The 17,877-nt window shown below is 41.0% G+C and overlaps 1 protein-coding gene across 7 annotated transcripts in view; it reads right to left on the bottom strand.

The window, feature by feature from the left end:
* AOPEP (aminopeptidase O (putative)) overlaps positions 1-17,877 on the bottom strand; it is a 348,826-nt gene that overhangs the window by 260,311 nt on the left and 70,638 nt on the right. For all 7 annotated transcript variants that reach the window (XM_087444292.1, XM_087444291.1, XM_087444290.1 and 4 more), the window contains 2 exons: positions 17,272-17,425; positions 9,249-9,494 (listed from right to left, as the gene is read on the bottom strand). In XM_087444292.1, coding sequence (XP_087300418.1) covers positions 9,249-9,494; positions 17,272-17,425 — 400 coding nt within the window. The remainder of the gene's footprint in view (positions 1-9,248; positions 9,495-17,271; positions 17,426-17,877) is intronic.

Consider the following 17,877-nt stretch of genomic DNA (forward strand, 5'->3'; position numbering starts at 1 on the left):
GAGATCTGTTTATTTTGCAATTAACTAGGGGTAAGAGAGGCCCCTTCTGAACCTTCTGCTTGCAGACCTAAAATTTAAACCGCATACTGCTGCCCAGGTGCCTGAGGAGTACAACAAAATCCCAAGTTTATGATCTAACTTAACTCTTACATCAAAAAGAAAATATATGTGTATGTAAATTGCTGAATGAAACTGAATCACCCCCACCCCTGTCCAAAATACTCAAACCTAATTAAATCAAAGAATGTTAGGGCTCTAAGACGCTCTGCAGGCAATTCTAAATTAGCCCCTTCCTTTTTCAGAGACGAAAACTAGCAAAGAGGCCCCGTGACTTGCCAGGGATCCCGGCCTGTCCCTGGGCCCAGCTCCTGGGGAACACACCTTCCTTACAAGTAACAGACAAGCAGGGACATCACCAGGGCGCTCATCCACCATCCTCTTTCCTCAGTCTGACATTCTCCCCTGAGAGAAGACGAGAAGTCGGCAGGGTACAGAGTCTGTGAAAGCTTCCCAAGAGATCCTTCCTGTCCAGAGACACCCCACACAGTCCCCACCAAACACACACTGCTCTCTAACACCTGCAGCAGAATCATCCAGGTGAAAGTGTTAACATTGCAGATGCCAAGACCCCACCCCAAACCCACTGAATCAGAGTCTCTGTGGTGGGGCCCCGGTGGCTGCAGGGATCCCAGGGCCTTCGCCAATCCATTAGGGTGTAGGGAGAAATGACAGAATTTCCTTTTATCACTGGTTTTTTCCTTATCCTTTTAAATTCCTATTTTTGTATTTTATAGTGTACCTAATACATTAACACTGTACTACATGTATACAACTTACAAATAAATATAAATATATGGAGGGGTTAATTGTTCAAGGAGATTATACTTCGATAAAAAAATGAAATTAAAAAAAAAAAGAGATGTGTAATTAGAAAAGTGTGGGGGCTCCTGCACTAAACTGTGAGCCCATCTTTCTCACTGCAATAAAGCAAGGCCCTTGCCCAGTGCCTGACACATGACAGGTCCTCAACCACCACTGACAATAAAAGTTGGATTCCACAGCCAGCTGTGCAATGGACTCCAAGATATTTCCAAATAGAATCATTTCCCAAAGTGTGTTTTGAGGAGATGGTTTTTTGAGACCACAATGGTCCCATGAAATGCACATTATAAAGGAGGATCCCTGGGCATTTGGGGGAATACTGCATATTCTGGCCCTGTCTTCGAAAGACCTATATACACCAGGGTATTAAATCAGGATAATAAGGATATTAAAGGCTTTCTTAGAAGCCCTCCAGTAAAGACTCCATTTTAACTTTGTTTAATCCATTCATTTCCTGAACTAATTAACCTACAGTTCCTTTTCGCACATTATTAGCATTCCACAAAACTAGTCTTCCTTGGAACCTACTATAGAAAACCCTGATTTTAGCTAAAGGTCTCATATTTCCTCATAGCTGCAGAATCATCAGCATTCATCACATCTGTCTGTTGACATGTATCTACTGAATGAACTCTTGGCTTTGCCCATCCATCCTTTTCCAACTGCCTGCTTTCAACAGGAGGTTCAGAAATCGCACATGTGTGGCAAAAGCCAGAAACTGCAGCTGACTCAGTCTCTAGTAGGCTCTCAGGGCCTCCTCTAGGATCTGCCAACCACAGTCCCCACAACTCAGCAAGCTGGCCTCTAAGGAACAAAGGCCTGGTGGGGGGTCATCAGGCTCACAAGAGCACACCCTCTTCCTTGCCCATCCCAAGTGTGGGCTGGGAGCCCAAGTATCATTCACACTCTCCTGAAATGGAGTTCCAAGATTTCCATTTTATGGTGAAAATGGGAGGTAGCTATTTTCAGCAAGCTAACAGGGAAGGTGAGGGTGGATTTGGCATTCTGTCTTCCTGGAACAATGTCTAGACTTTCTGAGGAGTCACCTCTATAAATAGCATGGTTAGTTAACCAAGAAATGTAACATGTTCTACTTCAAGCTCCACTTGGGTTAAATCAGGGTGGACTTTTGCATTGTACCTGCAAATCCCACAAACTAATCAATTTTTTAAAAAGTAATCCATTTTTTAAAGGAGCGTTTCTTCACATCTTTGGCCTTTTAAAGTGAACACTTCTTTATAAGAAAAGGTAGCTGGGACGCTCTTCCAATTACATTTCAGGAGTGGGGTAAAGTGACAAGGCAATTTCTTACCTACTTGATGCAAACAGGCCTTTCTGGCTCAGATATCGGTGGGTTCCAGCTGCAAACTGGCTGTAATACAACAGAGGCAGTGTTCCCCACGATCAGAGCTATTCATACATCATGCCTTGCTTGAGGACTGTTTCCAGAGTTGGTGTTCTCCCCAAAAGGAGTCTAGCGTTAAAAGAAATACAGACACAGCTCCATGCCCACATACATACATAACACAGTCCAGAAGTCAGCAGCACTGGCTCACTCAGTGTAGTGGTCTGAGGAGTGAGAACTCGCAAGATTGGGGAATATTCCAATTTAGGTAACTTCGCACACTGAATCTTATTGTTCTTTTTCACCCAGGGAGTGTATGATCTATTCAGGAATGATGCTTCTGTAGAGAAATAAGCGGGAGGGGGAAAAAATAAAAGACTTTTCTTTGCAATGGAAAAATGGAAGGGTAGTGCCGACTGGCCATCTCAGGCTCAAGGGCTGGAAGAGATTAGGCGCCTATGATGACATCAATAGAGAAAGAAGATTACAAATTTAGGTAGAGGGATGATTGCTTCAGGAAGGCCTTTCAAAAGCCTGACAACTTCTCTTGAAGGATAGCCCCAGCAGTGTTCTCTGAAGGTAGGACTGTCAGTCTATGTGTATGGAGAACAGTTCAAAGAAAACAAAACACTTAAGCGTAATCTTTCAGAGGGTGAGGAATTGTGGCGTAATGATGATAAAATGCTACTTCTGGATCTGACAAGCAGCACAGCTGTTTGATGGCAAGAGGAAGATTCTGGCTGAGCCAAAAGCTGTGAGTTCACTCTGCCTGTTGTTCCAACAGAAGAGAGAGAGAGAGCCTGGCCCCAACATACTCATGTGAACCAGGAATTTACCTGGTACCCAGATTCTATGGCTGCCTCAAAATGAGCCCTCAGTGAATGCTGATCTTTAGGTAGACTCCACGACACTATGATTTCCATGGGGAGACCTTGAAGCAAATATATACACCTCAGAGAGGGTTACAGAAAAGTCTTGCCTAAGTCTGAATACCAGGCTCTGACAGCTATCCCAGGATAAAGCACTCTTACTTCTCTCTCTGACTTCCTGGCTCTAAGTGACTTCGGGACATCATATATCCTCCTGCACCTGTGCTGTGAAAAATGGAGCATACACACATCTTCTCCCTACCTGCCTCATTCAGTACAAACTGGTATTGTCAAGACTAACCAAATGATCACAGCCAAGGGCTTTCAGAGTCTCAGAACATCACCTTATAAAAATCAGTTTCTATTTTAAGAAAGAAAAATGAAAGAAACAGAACACATTAGAAGATGAACACTTTATAGATGGGAGGGAAACAAAGTCAAATAATTTTCTCAAGAAGAAAAATAGAAATAGAAAACAACACGGAGAAATGAACACAAAGAAAGCAACAAAGGAGATGCGTCTGAGGGGGCACCTTGCATGGCCCTCGCTACTCACGACACACTGTTCATCACTACAGCAATGGCAGGGGTGCCAGTAAACAAAGGATTACATTTTCATAGGTAAAGAAAAGGATGCTATGAGCTGCTTTCTATCATTCACACTTACCTGTTCAAAAAACAGAGAAGAGTTATACTGGAAAACAGGAGAAAGAAATGCCTCTTCAAAATATTTTTAAAAACAATCCATGTGGAAAGAAATTTGAGAATTTATTCAAGTCTGGGAAACAAACAACAACAATAACAAAGAAACAAAACCCACACAGAGACCCCAAAATCCTCAGCACATCAGAGCTAGCAGAGCTGCTGGCAGCCTTAGTGAATGAAAGGTGCACTAATTTGCAGCTCAAATCAGATTCCTGAAGGAAAGAATCACTATGGTTCCATCCTGCCTTGAAACCGTGGGGGATAACATCCCCTGAAATTTAAAGGATTGTTTAGAAGTATGGTGCTTTTTGTTTGGGGGATCAAAAAATTCAAGCAGAATAACAAAGAACAAGCAAAGAAAAATTCCCAAAGCTGTGAAACCTTGCTACTTAAGATAATGACAGAAATTTATGACTGCTTCCTTCCCTAGCAGAAAGGAGCACAATTAGAAGGCTGAAAACAACAGGCCCTTTGTACCAGCATGTTATGTTTTGCTGATTCTATTACACATTGGCTGGGAGATAAGAATAAACAGGACAACACCCTGTCTAACCCCAAGAGGAGAGGGTGGAGGGAAAACTGGTGACGTTCGTTCTTGGGCATGTACGTGCATACCATTTCTTCGAAAATTGAGGTACTTAAGACAGTTGTGCATGCAATAGTCAGGAACTAGTATAAGCATTCAGAAGCCTTTTATCGCACAATCAAATATTTTAAGAACAAGCCGTGTGTAATAAGCAGCTTCATAGTTTTTCTCTCCTGTGAAGTGCATTGAAGATATTTAAGTAATTTGTGATTATTTCTCTATGCCCTTTATTTATCAATCCTCTTTTTGTTCAGTCTTTGAAAAACTTAAAAATTAAGAAGAGCAAACATACAAACACAGCCTCCCTCCTTGTGACCTATTGTATCAAAAAAGCTTGCAAGGCATCAATCAGCACCCACCAGGGGAAAGAAAGGGACAAAAAGGGAGAGTTGCCAGTCTGGGCGCCAGGTGCTGTGATGCTTCCGCAATGGAGAATTCTGCCCAAGGATGGCAGATGCTAAGCCAAGTTAAGTTCTAACTAGTGGGTCACTATGGCACTGTTGGTCTCCAGAAAACCTAGAAAAGATTTGATCTCTCTTGAGATCCTCTCCACACACACTTGACTGCCTGGAACCATCACTCTCCACTCAACCTCTGCCATTTCTTAGTGGTTCTCCCTCACTCTTCCCACATTGGTGTGTGGGGGTGGCTCAGGTGACCAGAGCCCTGAGGGACCATGGCATCTCCTGGTATCCAAAATAAGTTTAAGGAAAGCCATTGTAAAAGCTCATTGCCCTCCAGCCACACTGGCCTTCCTTCTGCTCCTCCAGCCCATTACAACCGCTCCCACCTCAGGGCCTTTGGATTTGAACATCCTCAGCTTGGGATGCTTTTCCACCAGACTGTCACAAGGCTGGCTCCTTCTCCTTCTTCAGTATCATCACAAATGTCACTCTTTAAAGAAGGCTTCCCCTCCCAACCCTAATGATGGTACCTATCCCTAGTCATTCTGTCTTACTTGGTTTTACTTTCTTCATAGTACACATCTTAATTATTTGTTTTTATGTATACTGTTTTCTCTGCTGACTAGAATGTAAGTTTCATGAGGACCAAGAACTCATCAATCTTGTTCACTTTTGTAGACTCAGCATCTTAAATCCTAGCTGGCACACATGCTTAATAGAAATTTACTGCAAGAATGAATAAATAAACAAACAACGAACAGATGAACAAGACAATCTGGGCCGGAACCAGTGGAAAAAAGGTCAAAGCAGAATTTGTCACCTATCATCAACCACATTCCTGCCATTTTTTTTTTCAACTTTCCCAGTGGGACCAGGGGTGAAGCTACATGTGAATGGTAAAGCTGGGAAGCAGGGTCAGAGAAGACATGGCTTTTTTATTTGGTGCTCTAAACATAAAAAAACTCTGAAATGATTTGCAGGAGATTCTTGAAATTCAAATAGAGGAGAAAAAAAAAAAGAATGTATATCAGCAAGGTAGTTCTGCCAACCTAATTATGCCCCGTGACATGTAATTGTGAACTGCTGACAGACAAATGGTGAAGCAAAAGAGTTATTATAAAGACATACACAGGTAAGAGTGAGGTGTTAATTTTCAAGCAACTGTCATAAATCTGGTTCCAGGACTTTAGTCCATTAACATTATTATTATTATTATAACAAAGAGTGTAAGCATAGTGATGAGCTCCTTTAATGTATTTCTCAATACCTAGGAAATTAGGCTTACTAGTCAATCCCTAGCTGAGACACCTGAGAAAATACCAGGACACAATGAAAATGGCAGAACACCAATTATAACAACATGAAGAGAGCTTTCCTATACATTGGAAAGTTATTTAAAATGCATTCGGATCTTCCTATAGACATCATATTACACTATCCAAGAAATGTATACTCCATAGCTCCTTATGTGGCAGATTCAGCCTCTATGGAGGCAAAAATAAAATCAAACAGAAACAGAAAGCCCACACTTACTAAATGAGAAAAGTATAGGAATGGAGTTGTCAATAGTATCTTAAAAAACTAGTGATTTTTCTCAGAATCACACCGGAATGAAAGCATCTCTCTCCTGGAACAGGGATTCAGAAAAGGGAGAGAAGGGGTCGATAAGTAATAGCTCCTATTACATTAATAGGTGACGAAAATCATGAAGTGCAGTACTGATAAAGGTTCTAGTTACTGCTATGTTTGAAAAGCATTTCAAATTCTAAAATGTTGTTTGTTGTATTACCTTCTTATAAACTGATTTGTCATTATCATACATTCAAGTTATACAAATGAGTTTTTTCCCACTTCACTGAAATATCAGAATCAGGCTCAAAAACAGACTCAGAGAGGAGAGTTTTAAGATTATTCATACAAACTAGGATATGTAATATTTAAAATACAGTGAAATCGTTATGGATATTGTCCAAAATTTAAAAAAACTCTTTAAAATAGTTATTAATAATTTACCCATTTTAGTTCATGTGGGAATGTTTACTGTCATTTACCAAAAAAGAATACCAAAATGGTATTCATTATGATTAAGACCTAATCACTAAAGAAATCCAGAGGTATGGAATTTATAATCTTGCATACATGTTTGTAAAATGTGGACTTGAGAAAGAACCATTTAATTTACCAAGAAATCCTTTGATCTCTCACGCATTACAACTAACAGAACAATGGCAAGTTTCAGTGTGGAGGTCTTTTTGGATGGCTCCTACTAGCCTTGGGATTTCTCTATTCCTGTTTAGGGTACAGAGTTGACCTACAAGACTGTCATTTTTGTTCCAGCTTTGCTTTACAGAGCCCCAAGCAAAGCCCTGACCATAAATAAGGCAGCAGGACCCTGGGAGCCAGCTGAGTCATAAATCCCACTCAGTCGCATGTGGCTCAAGGTGTTGGGACCTCGAGAGAGGCAAGCCAAGCAAGTGGAATCAATTTAGGTCAGAGTTAGGAAAAATAGAGTGCTTCCTCCCACTCCCCAACTGGCAGTGGAAGATACCACAATCCCCCCTCCACAGTTCCAATACAGGGAATGGTAACTAAGCCCAAAAAAACATCTAGGCCAGGGCAGACCATTTCCACAGTCTAAAAAGAAAGGGAAAAAAATAATATTTGACAACCAACCACAAATTTTTAAATGTACGGTTCTCCTGTTTTTAAACATAAGAACAGTCTTGTTGCTGCTAAGTTATTATCACCATCACATTTTTTGACATTTGTGCCCAGTACTACTTGGCCTTAGGGTACTTAGGCTTATTGCTTTAAAAATACAGAGTTAAGCATGTTTAAATCACTTTAAATATCTCAAAAAAGCAGCAAACACACAGCCTACGTGCTTGGGCATGCAACCTTGAAAAGAGAAGCTTTATAGAATGGCCTGCAGGTCAACAAATTCTAGTTTTGGCAGACGGATGTCAGGAAGGAGTTATAGAAAATAAGGTCCTCTGTAGGAAAAATACTCTGCCTTTGGTTCCCTCAGGTCAGAACTTAGAACTGTTAGCAAACATGCCCTGAAACACTACAACTCGCACAAAGTGCTAAAAACTCCCAAACAAATACAGCCCCTCAAAACTGTGTACAAATGAGAAACATTTAATGAACAACCCTTTCTTTGCCAATAATTCTGCTTAAATTAAGTCCAGCATACTCTTCAAAGGGACCAAAGAAGCCCCCTTGTTAAAACAAATTCTATATATAGACATCCAAGACAATTATATGATGCACATAACCAAATATATATAATTATCCTAGTTTCTACATTCCCATTATCTTCATAAATATGGGATAAAAATCAGTCTAAATGACTTTCTCAGACCTCCTCATGGATTAAGACTAGCCAGCCAGCTTTTAAAAAGTATACGTGTATAGTCAAGATCAAAAGCAAATGTTCTGGTCAGTTCTTTTCTACTCAAGGGTTTTACTAAGAATGTGTGCAGTTTTCAGGGAAAACACCACAAATGACAGCTGTTCAAAACCATGGAAATTAATTGGCAGCATGAATTTCCTTGACTAATATGGAAAAACTTAAAGTCACATGTTATGATGAGCTTATTTTTCCCATCCTTAGTCAAGCATATTCATTGTTAAATGATTAAGATTTTCAAATAGAAATACAACCAAGTAAAATCCTGAGTACATAACCAAGGAATATGCTGTGTGAATGAAACACAGCTACCTATTACTGAATGAACAATGGCATCAATGAATGAATTTTAGGTGTAAATAACACCTAAACACCTAGGGAAAGGTTCAACTTGCTGGTTTTGATTTTCCATAGGTAGGAACTCAACTGAGACAATAAGAATAATACACTTACTGTATTAAAAAATAGTAGTAAGACAAGTGACTCCCCTCTAATCCTCCCCAGTTAGCCATCTGCTCTGAGCTATTTTTCTAGCAGTGATGATGGATTTACACTGATCCATCCACAGTCTCTCTGACACAGCGACTCTCAAGTCGTTGCCCTTGTGACCAATGGCGAAACTGGATGAGACAGCTGGTCAGGATTAGGCAAGCAGCCTGTGGCCCTGGAACCAAGTTGTGTTACTCTGTCCAGAGCTATGACCTTGGGCTTATTAGCATTATGCTCTCACCACCTAAGCTAACCAGCCACTGATCAGCCATGATCCAACATATATCACTCTGGGGGCACAATGTGTACTCAATCCCAGCAACAACATGATTTTATTTCAAGGCATTTGGATTGAGTCCAACAGACTCAAAGGCTCATGCATGGTGGAATCTATAGACAGACTGTCCCTCAAGGCAGCAATGAGATGTCCAAGCATGAGCAACCATGGCCCTTCCATCCTAATCAAATGACAGCTCTGACAGAGCTCAGGGAAAGCAAGAAACAGTCAAAGAATTTCCAAAGCATGTTCTCCAAGTGCCACAACGGAACAACATACCTGGCCATCCCCAGACTTGGAAAGTTGGCAGGGACAATGAGTACATCCAGCCTGGAGAACGGGTGTGTTCCCAGGACAGAGTGTGCTGCTGAGAGGCAAGAAGGGATCAGCCGCAGAAGGGTCTCTTGGCAGGCACCCCTAAGGCACACTGGGGCAAAAACCCGATGAGGAATGATCTCCTGAGTGGTGGCAGAAGCATTCTGGAAGCGGCAGGGATATTCCATGTGACCACAAACGCCAACATACCTGGAAACAACATGAAATAAACAGATGCAGTTTACGGTAAATCAGGTTTATTCTTCTTGCCATGAAGGTGCGGAAGCCTCACAGACGTGGACAACTTCTGAGAGACAGTGCTTCAGACAGGCTCACAAGCAAAGACAGTTCATTTGAGTTCTTGGCTAGTCTGTTTCTGTGCAGTAGTGAAAAATCACAGGTCAAAATACTTATTGATGTGCTCAATCAATTGAGTAGTTTCAATCTAAGCTAAGCAAATGTAGTAAAATCTTTTTTTAGAATAAACAGGGGGAAAAAAACCCAGGACTCAAAACAACCCCCCACCAAAATAAAAAGCAACTTCTGCCCACAGATGTGTTTTTCAAATATCATCATAGGAAAAATCTTCTTCAAATGAGAGACGATTCATAACTCAGAAAGGAAGGGACAGTGAAACGAAATTAAAGATCCCATTCTGGGATTTCCTAAAATAGAAGATGTAGAGTCAGGTAGAACAATGAACCAAATGACAGTATAGGTTCCAACTTTTCAAAAGAACACAATCCATTTTACTGAAAAGTAATCTAGGTGTTCTTTACAAAACCCATCAAAAGTTGTGCTGTTAAGGAATACAGAGGCACTTTTGATACAATATTTTCCCCAACCCACTTTCAATACAAATGCAACTGAATCAACCTTTTAAGGAAATAGATCAGAGCCCAGCCTGCACTATTTAACGACTGCCAGTTATTCTGTCAGAAGTGGAGGTAAAAGGGAATTCCTAGAGCCTGACTCACAGGCGTCAAGAGAACTTACCTACCCAAAGAATCGACATCAAAGGGAACTCTATTTTTTCACCTATTAACATGTCCTTTATTCAAACGCAAAGGAAAGCCCCCTAATTTTCATTTACAAATTACAATTCTAACTATAGGTACTTATTAGATTCACAGTGAATACTGAAAAACTTTAAAATGCTAGCACGTCCCAACATGAGCAGACTGCAACAATAATTCCTCTCCACATTTTTGAAGTGACTTTCACCCATTCAAGGCCAGCACTGCCCAAGGAGATCCACACAGCTGTGGAGAAAAGTCTCACCCTCCACCAGCGTAGTACGTAAAACACAGCTTCCAGCATTGATGTCGTTTCACCACAGTTGAGGGTAAGAAAAATGGATGGAGACTCATAAAAACTTCTGCCAGGATAAGGTGATAGGAAGAATAGAATTATTGAAATTGAACACTAGCCAAAGTCCTTGGATTGATAATCTTGCTTTATGGAGAAAGTGAGTAAAGGTGCCCGTTGGTAAACATTTAACTGAAAAGGTTGCAGTGTCCACCTAATGACAAGTACTCTACTGGCACATCAATTCAATCAAAGGTCTCACGAAGTGAAAAAAGCCACTTACTGAATAAAACACCATGGTAACTTTTCCTAATGTATTTACATAGGTATATAATGTGCTATCATAATTTAAGCCTGCACTCTCTATTGAAAAGCTTTCATGTTAAATAATGGAGAAATTGGAGGTGAAGAGGCATCTTCACGACAAAGTTAGGGCATAAGTTTAAATTCTAGCTATGAAAACACAATCTTGCAAGGAGGTATTCCATTGCCTTATCTAGAAACACACCATGAGGCAAGACTATTTCTTGCAGCCAAGAACCCCATAAGTTAGAGAATAGTTAGAGGTAGGCAACAACAGACCAAAAAAAACCCAATTTGTTCAAGGGAAAAGGTGAGTTAAACTCTCTCTGGATATGAATGGCACTAGCTAGGGAATGAAGATTATTCCAGCTGTGTGAATCAGCATCGTTTTTCATAATCAAAGCCTGGGAGAAAATGGAGGATTTTAAGGCAATCAAGCTATGGGTAAGTGAGACCATTAAGGCTCCCAATAAAAATGGAAATGGCATCAGGGAAGCCCCAAGTGGGTTCCAACACGGGGATCAGGAAACCTGGGCTTCAGTGGCTGTTCTCAGACTGCATTAACTGTAACCTGAGGCAAGCGACTCAGTATCTGGGGCCTCTTTTTCCTCATCTCTAACATGCTCTCACAAAAGTGGCTGCAAAAGGAGGGGAGCAATTGACTGGAAAAGGGTGTAAGGGAACTTAGTGGGGTGATAGAATATTCTCTATCTAGTTTAGGGTGTACACAATCGTCACAAATTCATCAAGCCAAACACTTAATATCTGTGCATTTTGTTGAATGTTAATTGTACTTTAATTAAAAACAAATAAACAAAAAGCTTAAAATGGCTTCTAAGGTTTCTTCTGGCACTATGATTCTATGACAACTCACCACATGAGACCCTCTACATACAACAGCCATGTTCCTGAAGCAGTCAGGGAACATTGTACTTTTATAAAGACATGAAGAGTCTTCCACAGAACCAGTTATTAACTCAAAAATGCTGTATCCTCCTTTCACACTAGCCTTCACTTGTTCATCTCTGTATATGGGCTCACTCAATACACTCTCAATATCCTCAACAAAGCAAGCATATGTAAATAGCTATTTCTTGTGCCCAGACTTGTAATCAAACATTTTAATAGTAAAGATTAATAATAATACTTGATTGTTCATTATTAATAATCTGTAATACAAATGATCATAAGAATAATAAACAATAACTCCTACCACAACTGCTATTGAACATTTACTCTGTGCCAAGCACTGTTCTGAACACTTTATACGCATTTATCCCAATTAATCCACACAACATTCCTCAAGAATAAGAACTACTCTTTTTATCACATCATGAGTCATCATAAGCTCCTCCCTCCTAACCCTTCTTCTCCATATACTTCATTATGCTTCTTGAGTAAATTTGGATCCTGGATTTTTCTCGAGGCTGAGCTCAGCTGCTCTGTGGGTTCTCCAATTTCCTGCTGCTCCTTGTCAATACTGCCCATTAATATTGCCAAGAGTGGGAAGAACTGGTGAAATATATGTTAGCCTGGTACATGATGGGAACTAGACCATTGGTTCTCTCTTATACAATTGCTGGGCTGAAATTATTTTACAGGAGGTCTTTCTAAGGAGTAAGAGTGACCATGTTTTACTCAGAATCACAAGATTGGAAATTGCCTCAAGAGGTTCTCCTTCAGCCATCTTCTTGTTTCAAGAAGGCGCTGTATTGAAACCACCTAACACAAATGTTTTCCTGTCATAGGTTCAAAAGAAATCACTAGAAAAAGTCTCCCTTGGGAATGCATATCCTTTTTTCACAAGCCCTTCCTTGGTTCAACAATTTAGTAAATATTTCCTGCATTCCTGCTCTATTCAAGGCACCTGGCAGGGTGCTACAGTGTACACACATATAAATAAATCTCTGATCCTACCTTTGAGAAGTTTATAGTTTTGCTGGGAGAAAAAATTAAAAATTCTGATAAGTACAGTGACAGAGTAAAATGTTTACACAATTTAACATATTTTAGCAAGAAGAGTAGATGCTTGCTAAAAATCGTAAGTGTTCAAAATGTCACCACCAGCCCCCAACATGTTGTTGACAATGATGTCAATATATATGATGATGCAGTAGGTCAAAAAGCTGGAGGCATTTTCTTAGGGCATTCAGTGTATTACAAAGCAACATGAGATATGCGCAATAAGAGAGAGAAAGCCGAAATACCCTGAGGGAAAAAGGGCTAAAGAAATCAAACCAAGCCAGGAAAGGTTTTTCTCATAGTGAAAGGTATACTGGAAATTGGCATTTTTTCAAATATATATATATGTATTTCCTCCCCCCCCCATATACATATATATATATATATACACACATATCATATATGTATATATATAAAACTTCTCTTCTACCCTGTCAAAGACATAGAACAAGGGCCTCATCCTCCAAATTCACAAAGCAACTTTTCATAGACTTTACAATTCTAAAGAAGACCTCTTCCCCCACCAAGTCTTCCCTTCTTTAGGAAGAACAACCTCAATGCCTTTTCTTCTTCCTGGTGCCTATTTTACATGCTTTTAATCATTTTTGCTGAGTTCATCTGAATTTTATCCAAGTTTCTGCATCGTGCTTACACTGTATGGCCCCAAAGTGAAGACAATGCTTTAACAAAGGCCCTGAAAGGTTAAACATAATACAAAGATTTCTCTGTGGCTGGAGAAGGTTATGCTGCAGCCAAATAAAATTAATAAACTTTCAACAGTTTACCTAAGTGCCTTATAACTAATGGATTTACTAAAATGCTCCCTCAAAGCAGGCTGGAGTGTGTGTGGAACTGGAGCTGGAAGAGGGAATGTCCTCCCTATAATTTAGCCACATGAACAGTGATGAAAAGTTCAGTGACCAACACTTTGGGACCCAGATAAACACTTTAGGCAAGTGAAAGCCTGTGGTATGTAAGGTCCCTGTAAAAGTTACATTTACATGAATTGAACCGGTGGTCTTAGGAAGGTCTGAGGTAGAAAGGGGGTTGGGGAAGGCAAGGGGCCCAGATGTGAGCACAACCAACAACAACACTGCAGTTGGCACTTCAGACAGAGCACCTTTGCTGGCAAAATTAGCATGTAGCCAGAGATGTAATGGATAAAAACACAAAGCCACCCTCTGATGACTAAAGACAGCATACATGAAGCACGCAGCCGGGGAAGGATTAAGCAAATGTAAGCTATTATTTTATCAGCAGTACATTTTTGATGGACAAGCACAGCGATAAATGAAGGGAAAACTTAGTCATAGCAGGTCAGACATGGAAGGGAGTGTGGGAGGGACTCCATTCCCCAGGCCTCATATTTCCATACAAGGACAAGCTTCCCTGCAATGGCACCCTTGACTTCTCTCCCAAGCTGATCTGACTGGGTCGGCCACTCTGGGCTTTCTCTTTTCGAATCTGCTTGCCCACAGAGAGGGTACTTTTTGGCATAAGGCAGGCTGTGCACATCTGTGTGGTGAAGGCTGGTAGTAGTCCAGCTGGGTGGATAAATGGTGGGTAAGTTTGTCTAATTTGGAAACGGAGTTTTAGAAAGTCCATTGAGACTGTACACCTGAGTATTCCCTCAGTCCAGCTTCTGTCAATAATACAACCTTTATTTTGCTCTTCTCCTGTCTGTTTCTCAATTGGTTCTGAACTCATGAGGACAAGGGAGGAGTGATATTTATCTCTTCCCCTAAATCCCAATAGAAATTTCAGATAGCATCTCTTCCCAGAATCCCCACTTGATGTGGCCATGTCCTCCTCCCTTCACAATTACGGATGCAAGAAAAGTGAAAAGCCATTTCAGTTGCTTCCGGGCAGCAGAGAGAACACATAGGAAATGGCTGCTGCCCACTCTTCCCCCTCATATCTCTGGGAATACGGCTAGGAGGATAAAATAACACATTTCTTTCTTTGCCTTCCCCTAGTCTTCCTAAGGCACACATTTTTCAACTGCATACCTCCTCCACCAGTCAATCAGCCCGGAGAGCGTAGGTGAAGAGCAGAATCCTTCTTCATCACGAAGAATTTGAGAACCCCGAGCAAAATCTCTATTCTACAGAGAAGGAAAGTATGGCTTTGCCCAAAGAGACATACCCAAACAGTAGGGATGGCACCTTCAGGCTCATAGGCAGTGTTCTTGACTTCTGTTTTCTGTTTCAACATGACATACTCCAATCACTAACAGTGGCTCAATCATGGCACTAACTCTCCAGATGGGAAGGTGGATCAGACTTCGGGGGGGGACGTGGATGTTATGTACAGTTTTATAGAGTCCCCAGGTAAAATTCTGAATCACCTCTCTAGAGAGTTGAGCCTGGATGTGAATCCAGGGATTCACTCAGTAGGAATATGAACATGAACAAGTTCTCATATGAACATAAATAAGTATCTTTATCTATGAAACAGTGATAATAAAGCCTATCTATCTTGCAGGCTTATCCTCAAGACTAACTGAGATGACATTTAGATAAAGACTTTGCCTGACTTCAAACATACACTGGCTTCTGTATCAATTCAGCATAGGCTAGGGTATGTTGCAATAACAAACAACCACAGTGTTTCAGTGGCTTAACACAAAAAAGTTTATTTTTCACTCATACCAGGTCCACTGTGGATCCAAATGACTCTCCAGGGCACCTGTCCTCCCCACTCAGAAATTTGGGCTGCTCACAATTGCAAAATGAGGGCTAGTAGCAGAGGAAGAGAACGCTAGAGGGTCTCAGGTGCAATGAAATGTTCCCACGTGAAAGTAACATATATCACTTCTGTCCACAATTCTCTTCTTCCCTTGAGAGTGCATAAGTAAAATCCAATAAGCAACTGAGGATCCTTTATATAGCCCAGGGAAGACAGTTCAAAATAGGCAAGTTACTGAACAGGAAGTGGTTCCTGTTCAGTAACCTCCCTTCCTCCAAAACGCACAATGTGGGGGCCAGCCCAGTGGTGTAGTGGTTAAGCTCACGTGCTCTGCTTCAGCAGCCTGGGGTTCATGGGTTCGGATCCACGCACAGAACCTACACACCGTTCATCAAGCCATGCTGTGGTGGCATCCTATATACAAAATAGAGGAAGATTGGCACAGATGTTAGCTCAGGAGCAATCTTCCTCAAGCAAAAAGAGTAAGATTGGCAATGGATGCTAGCTCAGGGACAATCTCCCTCGCCAAAAAAAAAAAGCAAAATGTGGGCAATAAGACATGCCTGTCATAAGAAAGGGCTCAATGGCTTTATCTCCCAACAATACCAACCACTACAGTCGTTGCAGTAAGAGTGAAAGCAACAGGGCAAAATAAAACCAACACAAAAGAAATTTGCCCTAAGAGCCTAACTTAGTTGGTTTTCAAGGATGAACTAACCATCTATAGCATTACTCTGGGCTTTCTCCATTGGAAGGTACTGACTTAGTGACTTTCCGTAAATAGGAAAAATGATTAAATTGAGCTTGGGTGTGAAAGTCCTAGGAATGAAGCATGATGCAATGACACACAATTAGCACACTTCTGTGTCTCTTATATGCATTCTCCTTCTCTCTTTTGGCTCTCAAAGCTAGAAATAGCCTCTGGGGAGGCCGCAAATGAATATCCAATGACCTATACTAATTTTTAAAAACTTTAAACTGAGGTTGGCCTGGTGGCGTAGTGGTTAAGTTCATGTGTGCTCCGCTTCAGTGGCCCAGAGTTCGCAGGTTTGGATCCCGGGCACAGACCTAGACACCACTTGTCAAGCCATGCTGTGGCAGCAACCCACATACAAAATAAAGGAAGATTGGCACAGATGTTAGCTCAGAGCCAATCTTCCCCACTAAAAAAAAACAAAAAAAACTTAAAACTGATTTTCTCTGATCCACTCTGAACAAGAAGAAATTGCTACTGAAGTTAATAGAGCCCTGACCTAGCAGGATTCACTAAGGGAAGGCTACCCCTACCAACGCACTGCTAACAGCAGCCACTGGAACCAAATCAACAGAGTGGCCTATAAAGTAATCCATCAAGACAAGCAACTTCTGTTTATTAAGTTGTGTTTTTGACCAAACAAGCACTGAAAACCAAAGTTAAAAGGTGTAGAAGGAGGGAAAGTGTTGAACCTGAGGATTCTGTTGACTTAACCAAACACACAAAAATATTTCACCTGACTTCACAAAGGATTTCATATATACTTCTTTTCTCTTTTTTTCTGCATAAACAATATGCCCAGATTTCTGCCTCTCAACAATCTTTCCCTCCCAGTATGGCTCTTCCTGCTTTGATTAATCACATTTTGGTTTAGTTTCTCAGCAGGGATGACTCACATTCCCAGTACTTGGAATAAATGCATCATACTGCTCCCTTGAGTGTTTGTTTTCCAGCATGTTCCCAAATACAAACCTGAAGTCGGCCTCAGAAGGTGAGAAGGATCTCTCTGTTGCCAGATCATGTGATGAGCAGGTCTCTGGCTTCATTTCTGTCCAGGATCCCACTGCAATGGTGACGGTAGAGGCTGGCATTGGCATGGTAACGTAGTAATGCCAGCTTGAGCACCCTATAAACAGAAAGAGAACACCCATAATGAGGCCAATGAATGATTCTGAACCTCACTCTGTAGTTTTTTCTCTTCAGGCACTTGAAGAGCTTATGTGATAAGATGGTATGAGCTAATTCTTGGAGGTGGGTCACGTCAACTGAAGGAGCATTATTCCAGGTCTCAGGGGAAGCCTAAGAGGAATGATGGTTTCAGAGTAGCCAAGGAGGTTTGAATTTCCTTGAAGATCAGAGATCAGTCTGAAGCCCTTCAAATGAGGCTATAAATAAAGGGTGGTGGCTGAGGTGGTCACTAATAGCTACAAACACAGAAGGGCACAGGTTGTATGCAAGAACACGTCTTATTCATCCTTATTTGCCTAGCACAGTATTTGGCATAAAAAAAGACGCTCTGTTGAATGAATGAATGAATGAACAAATGAATGATCACTTCTGTGCTGCTAAACTGTTTCG

Source organism: Ceratotherium simum, chromosome 20 (genome assembly GCF_057802395.1).
Source record: "Ceratotherium simum simum isolate JZ-2026a chromosome 20, ASM5780239v1, whole genome shotgun sequence".
Classification (NCBI taxonomy): domain Eukaryota; kingdom Metazoa; phylum Chordata; class Mammalia; order Perissodactyla; family Rhinocerotidae; genus Ceratotherium; species Ceratotherium simum.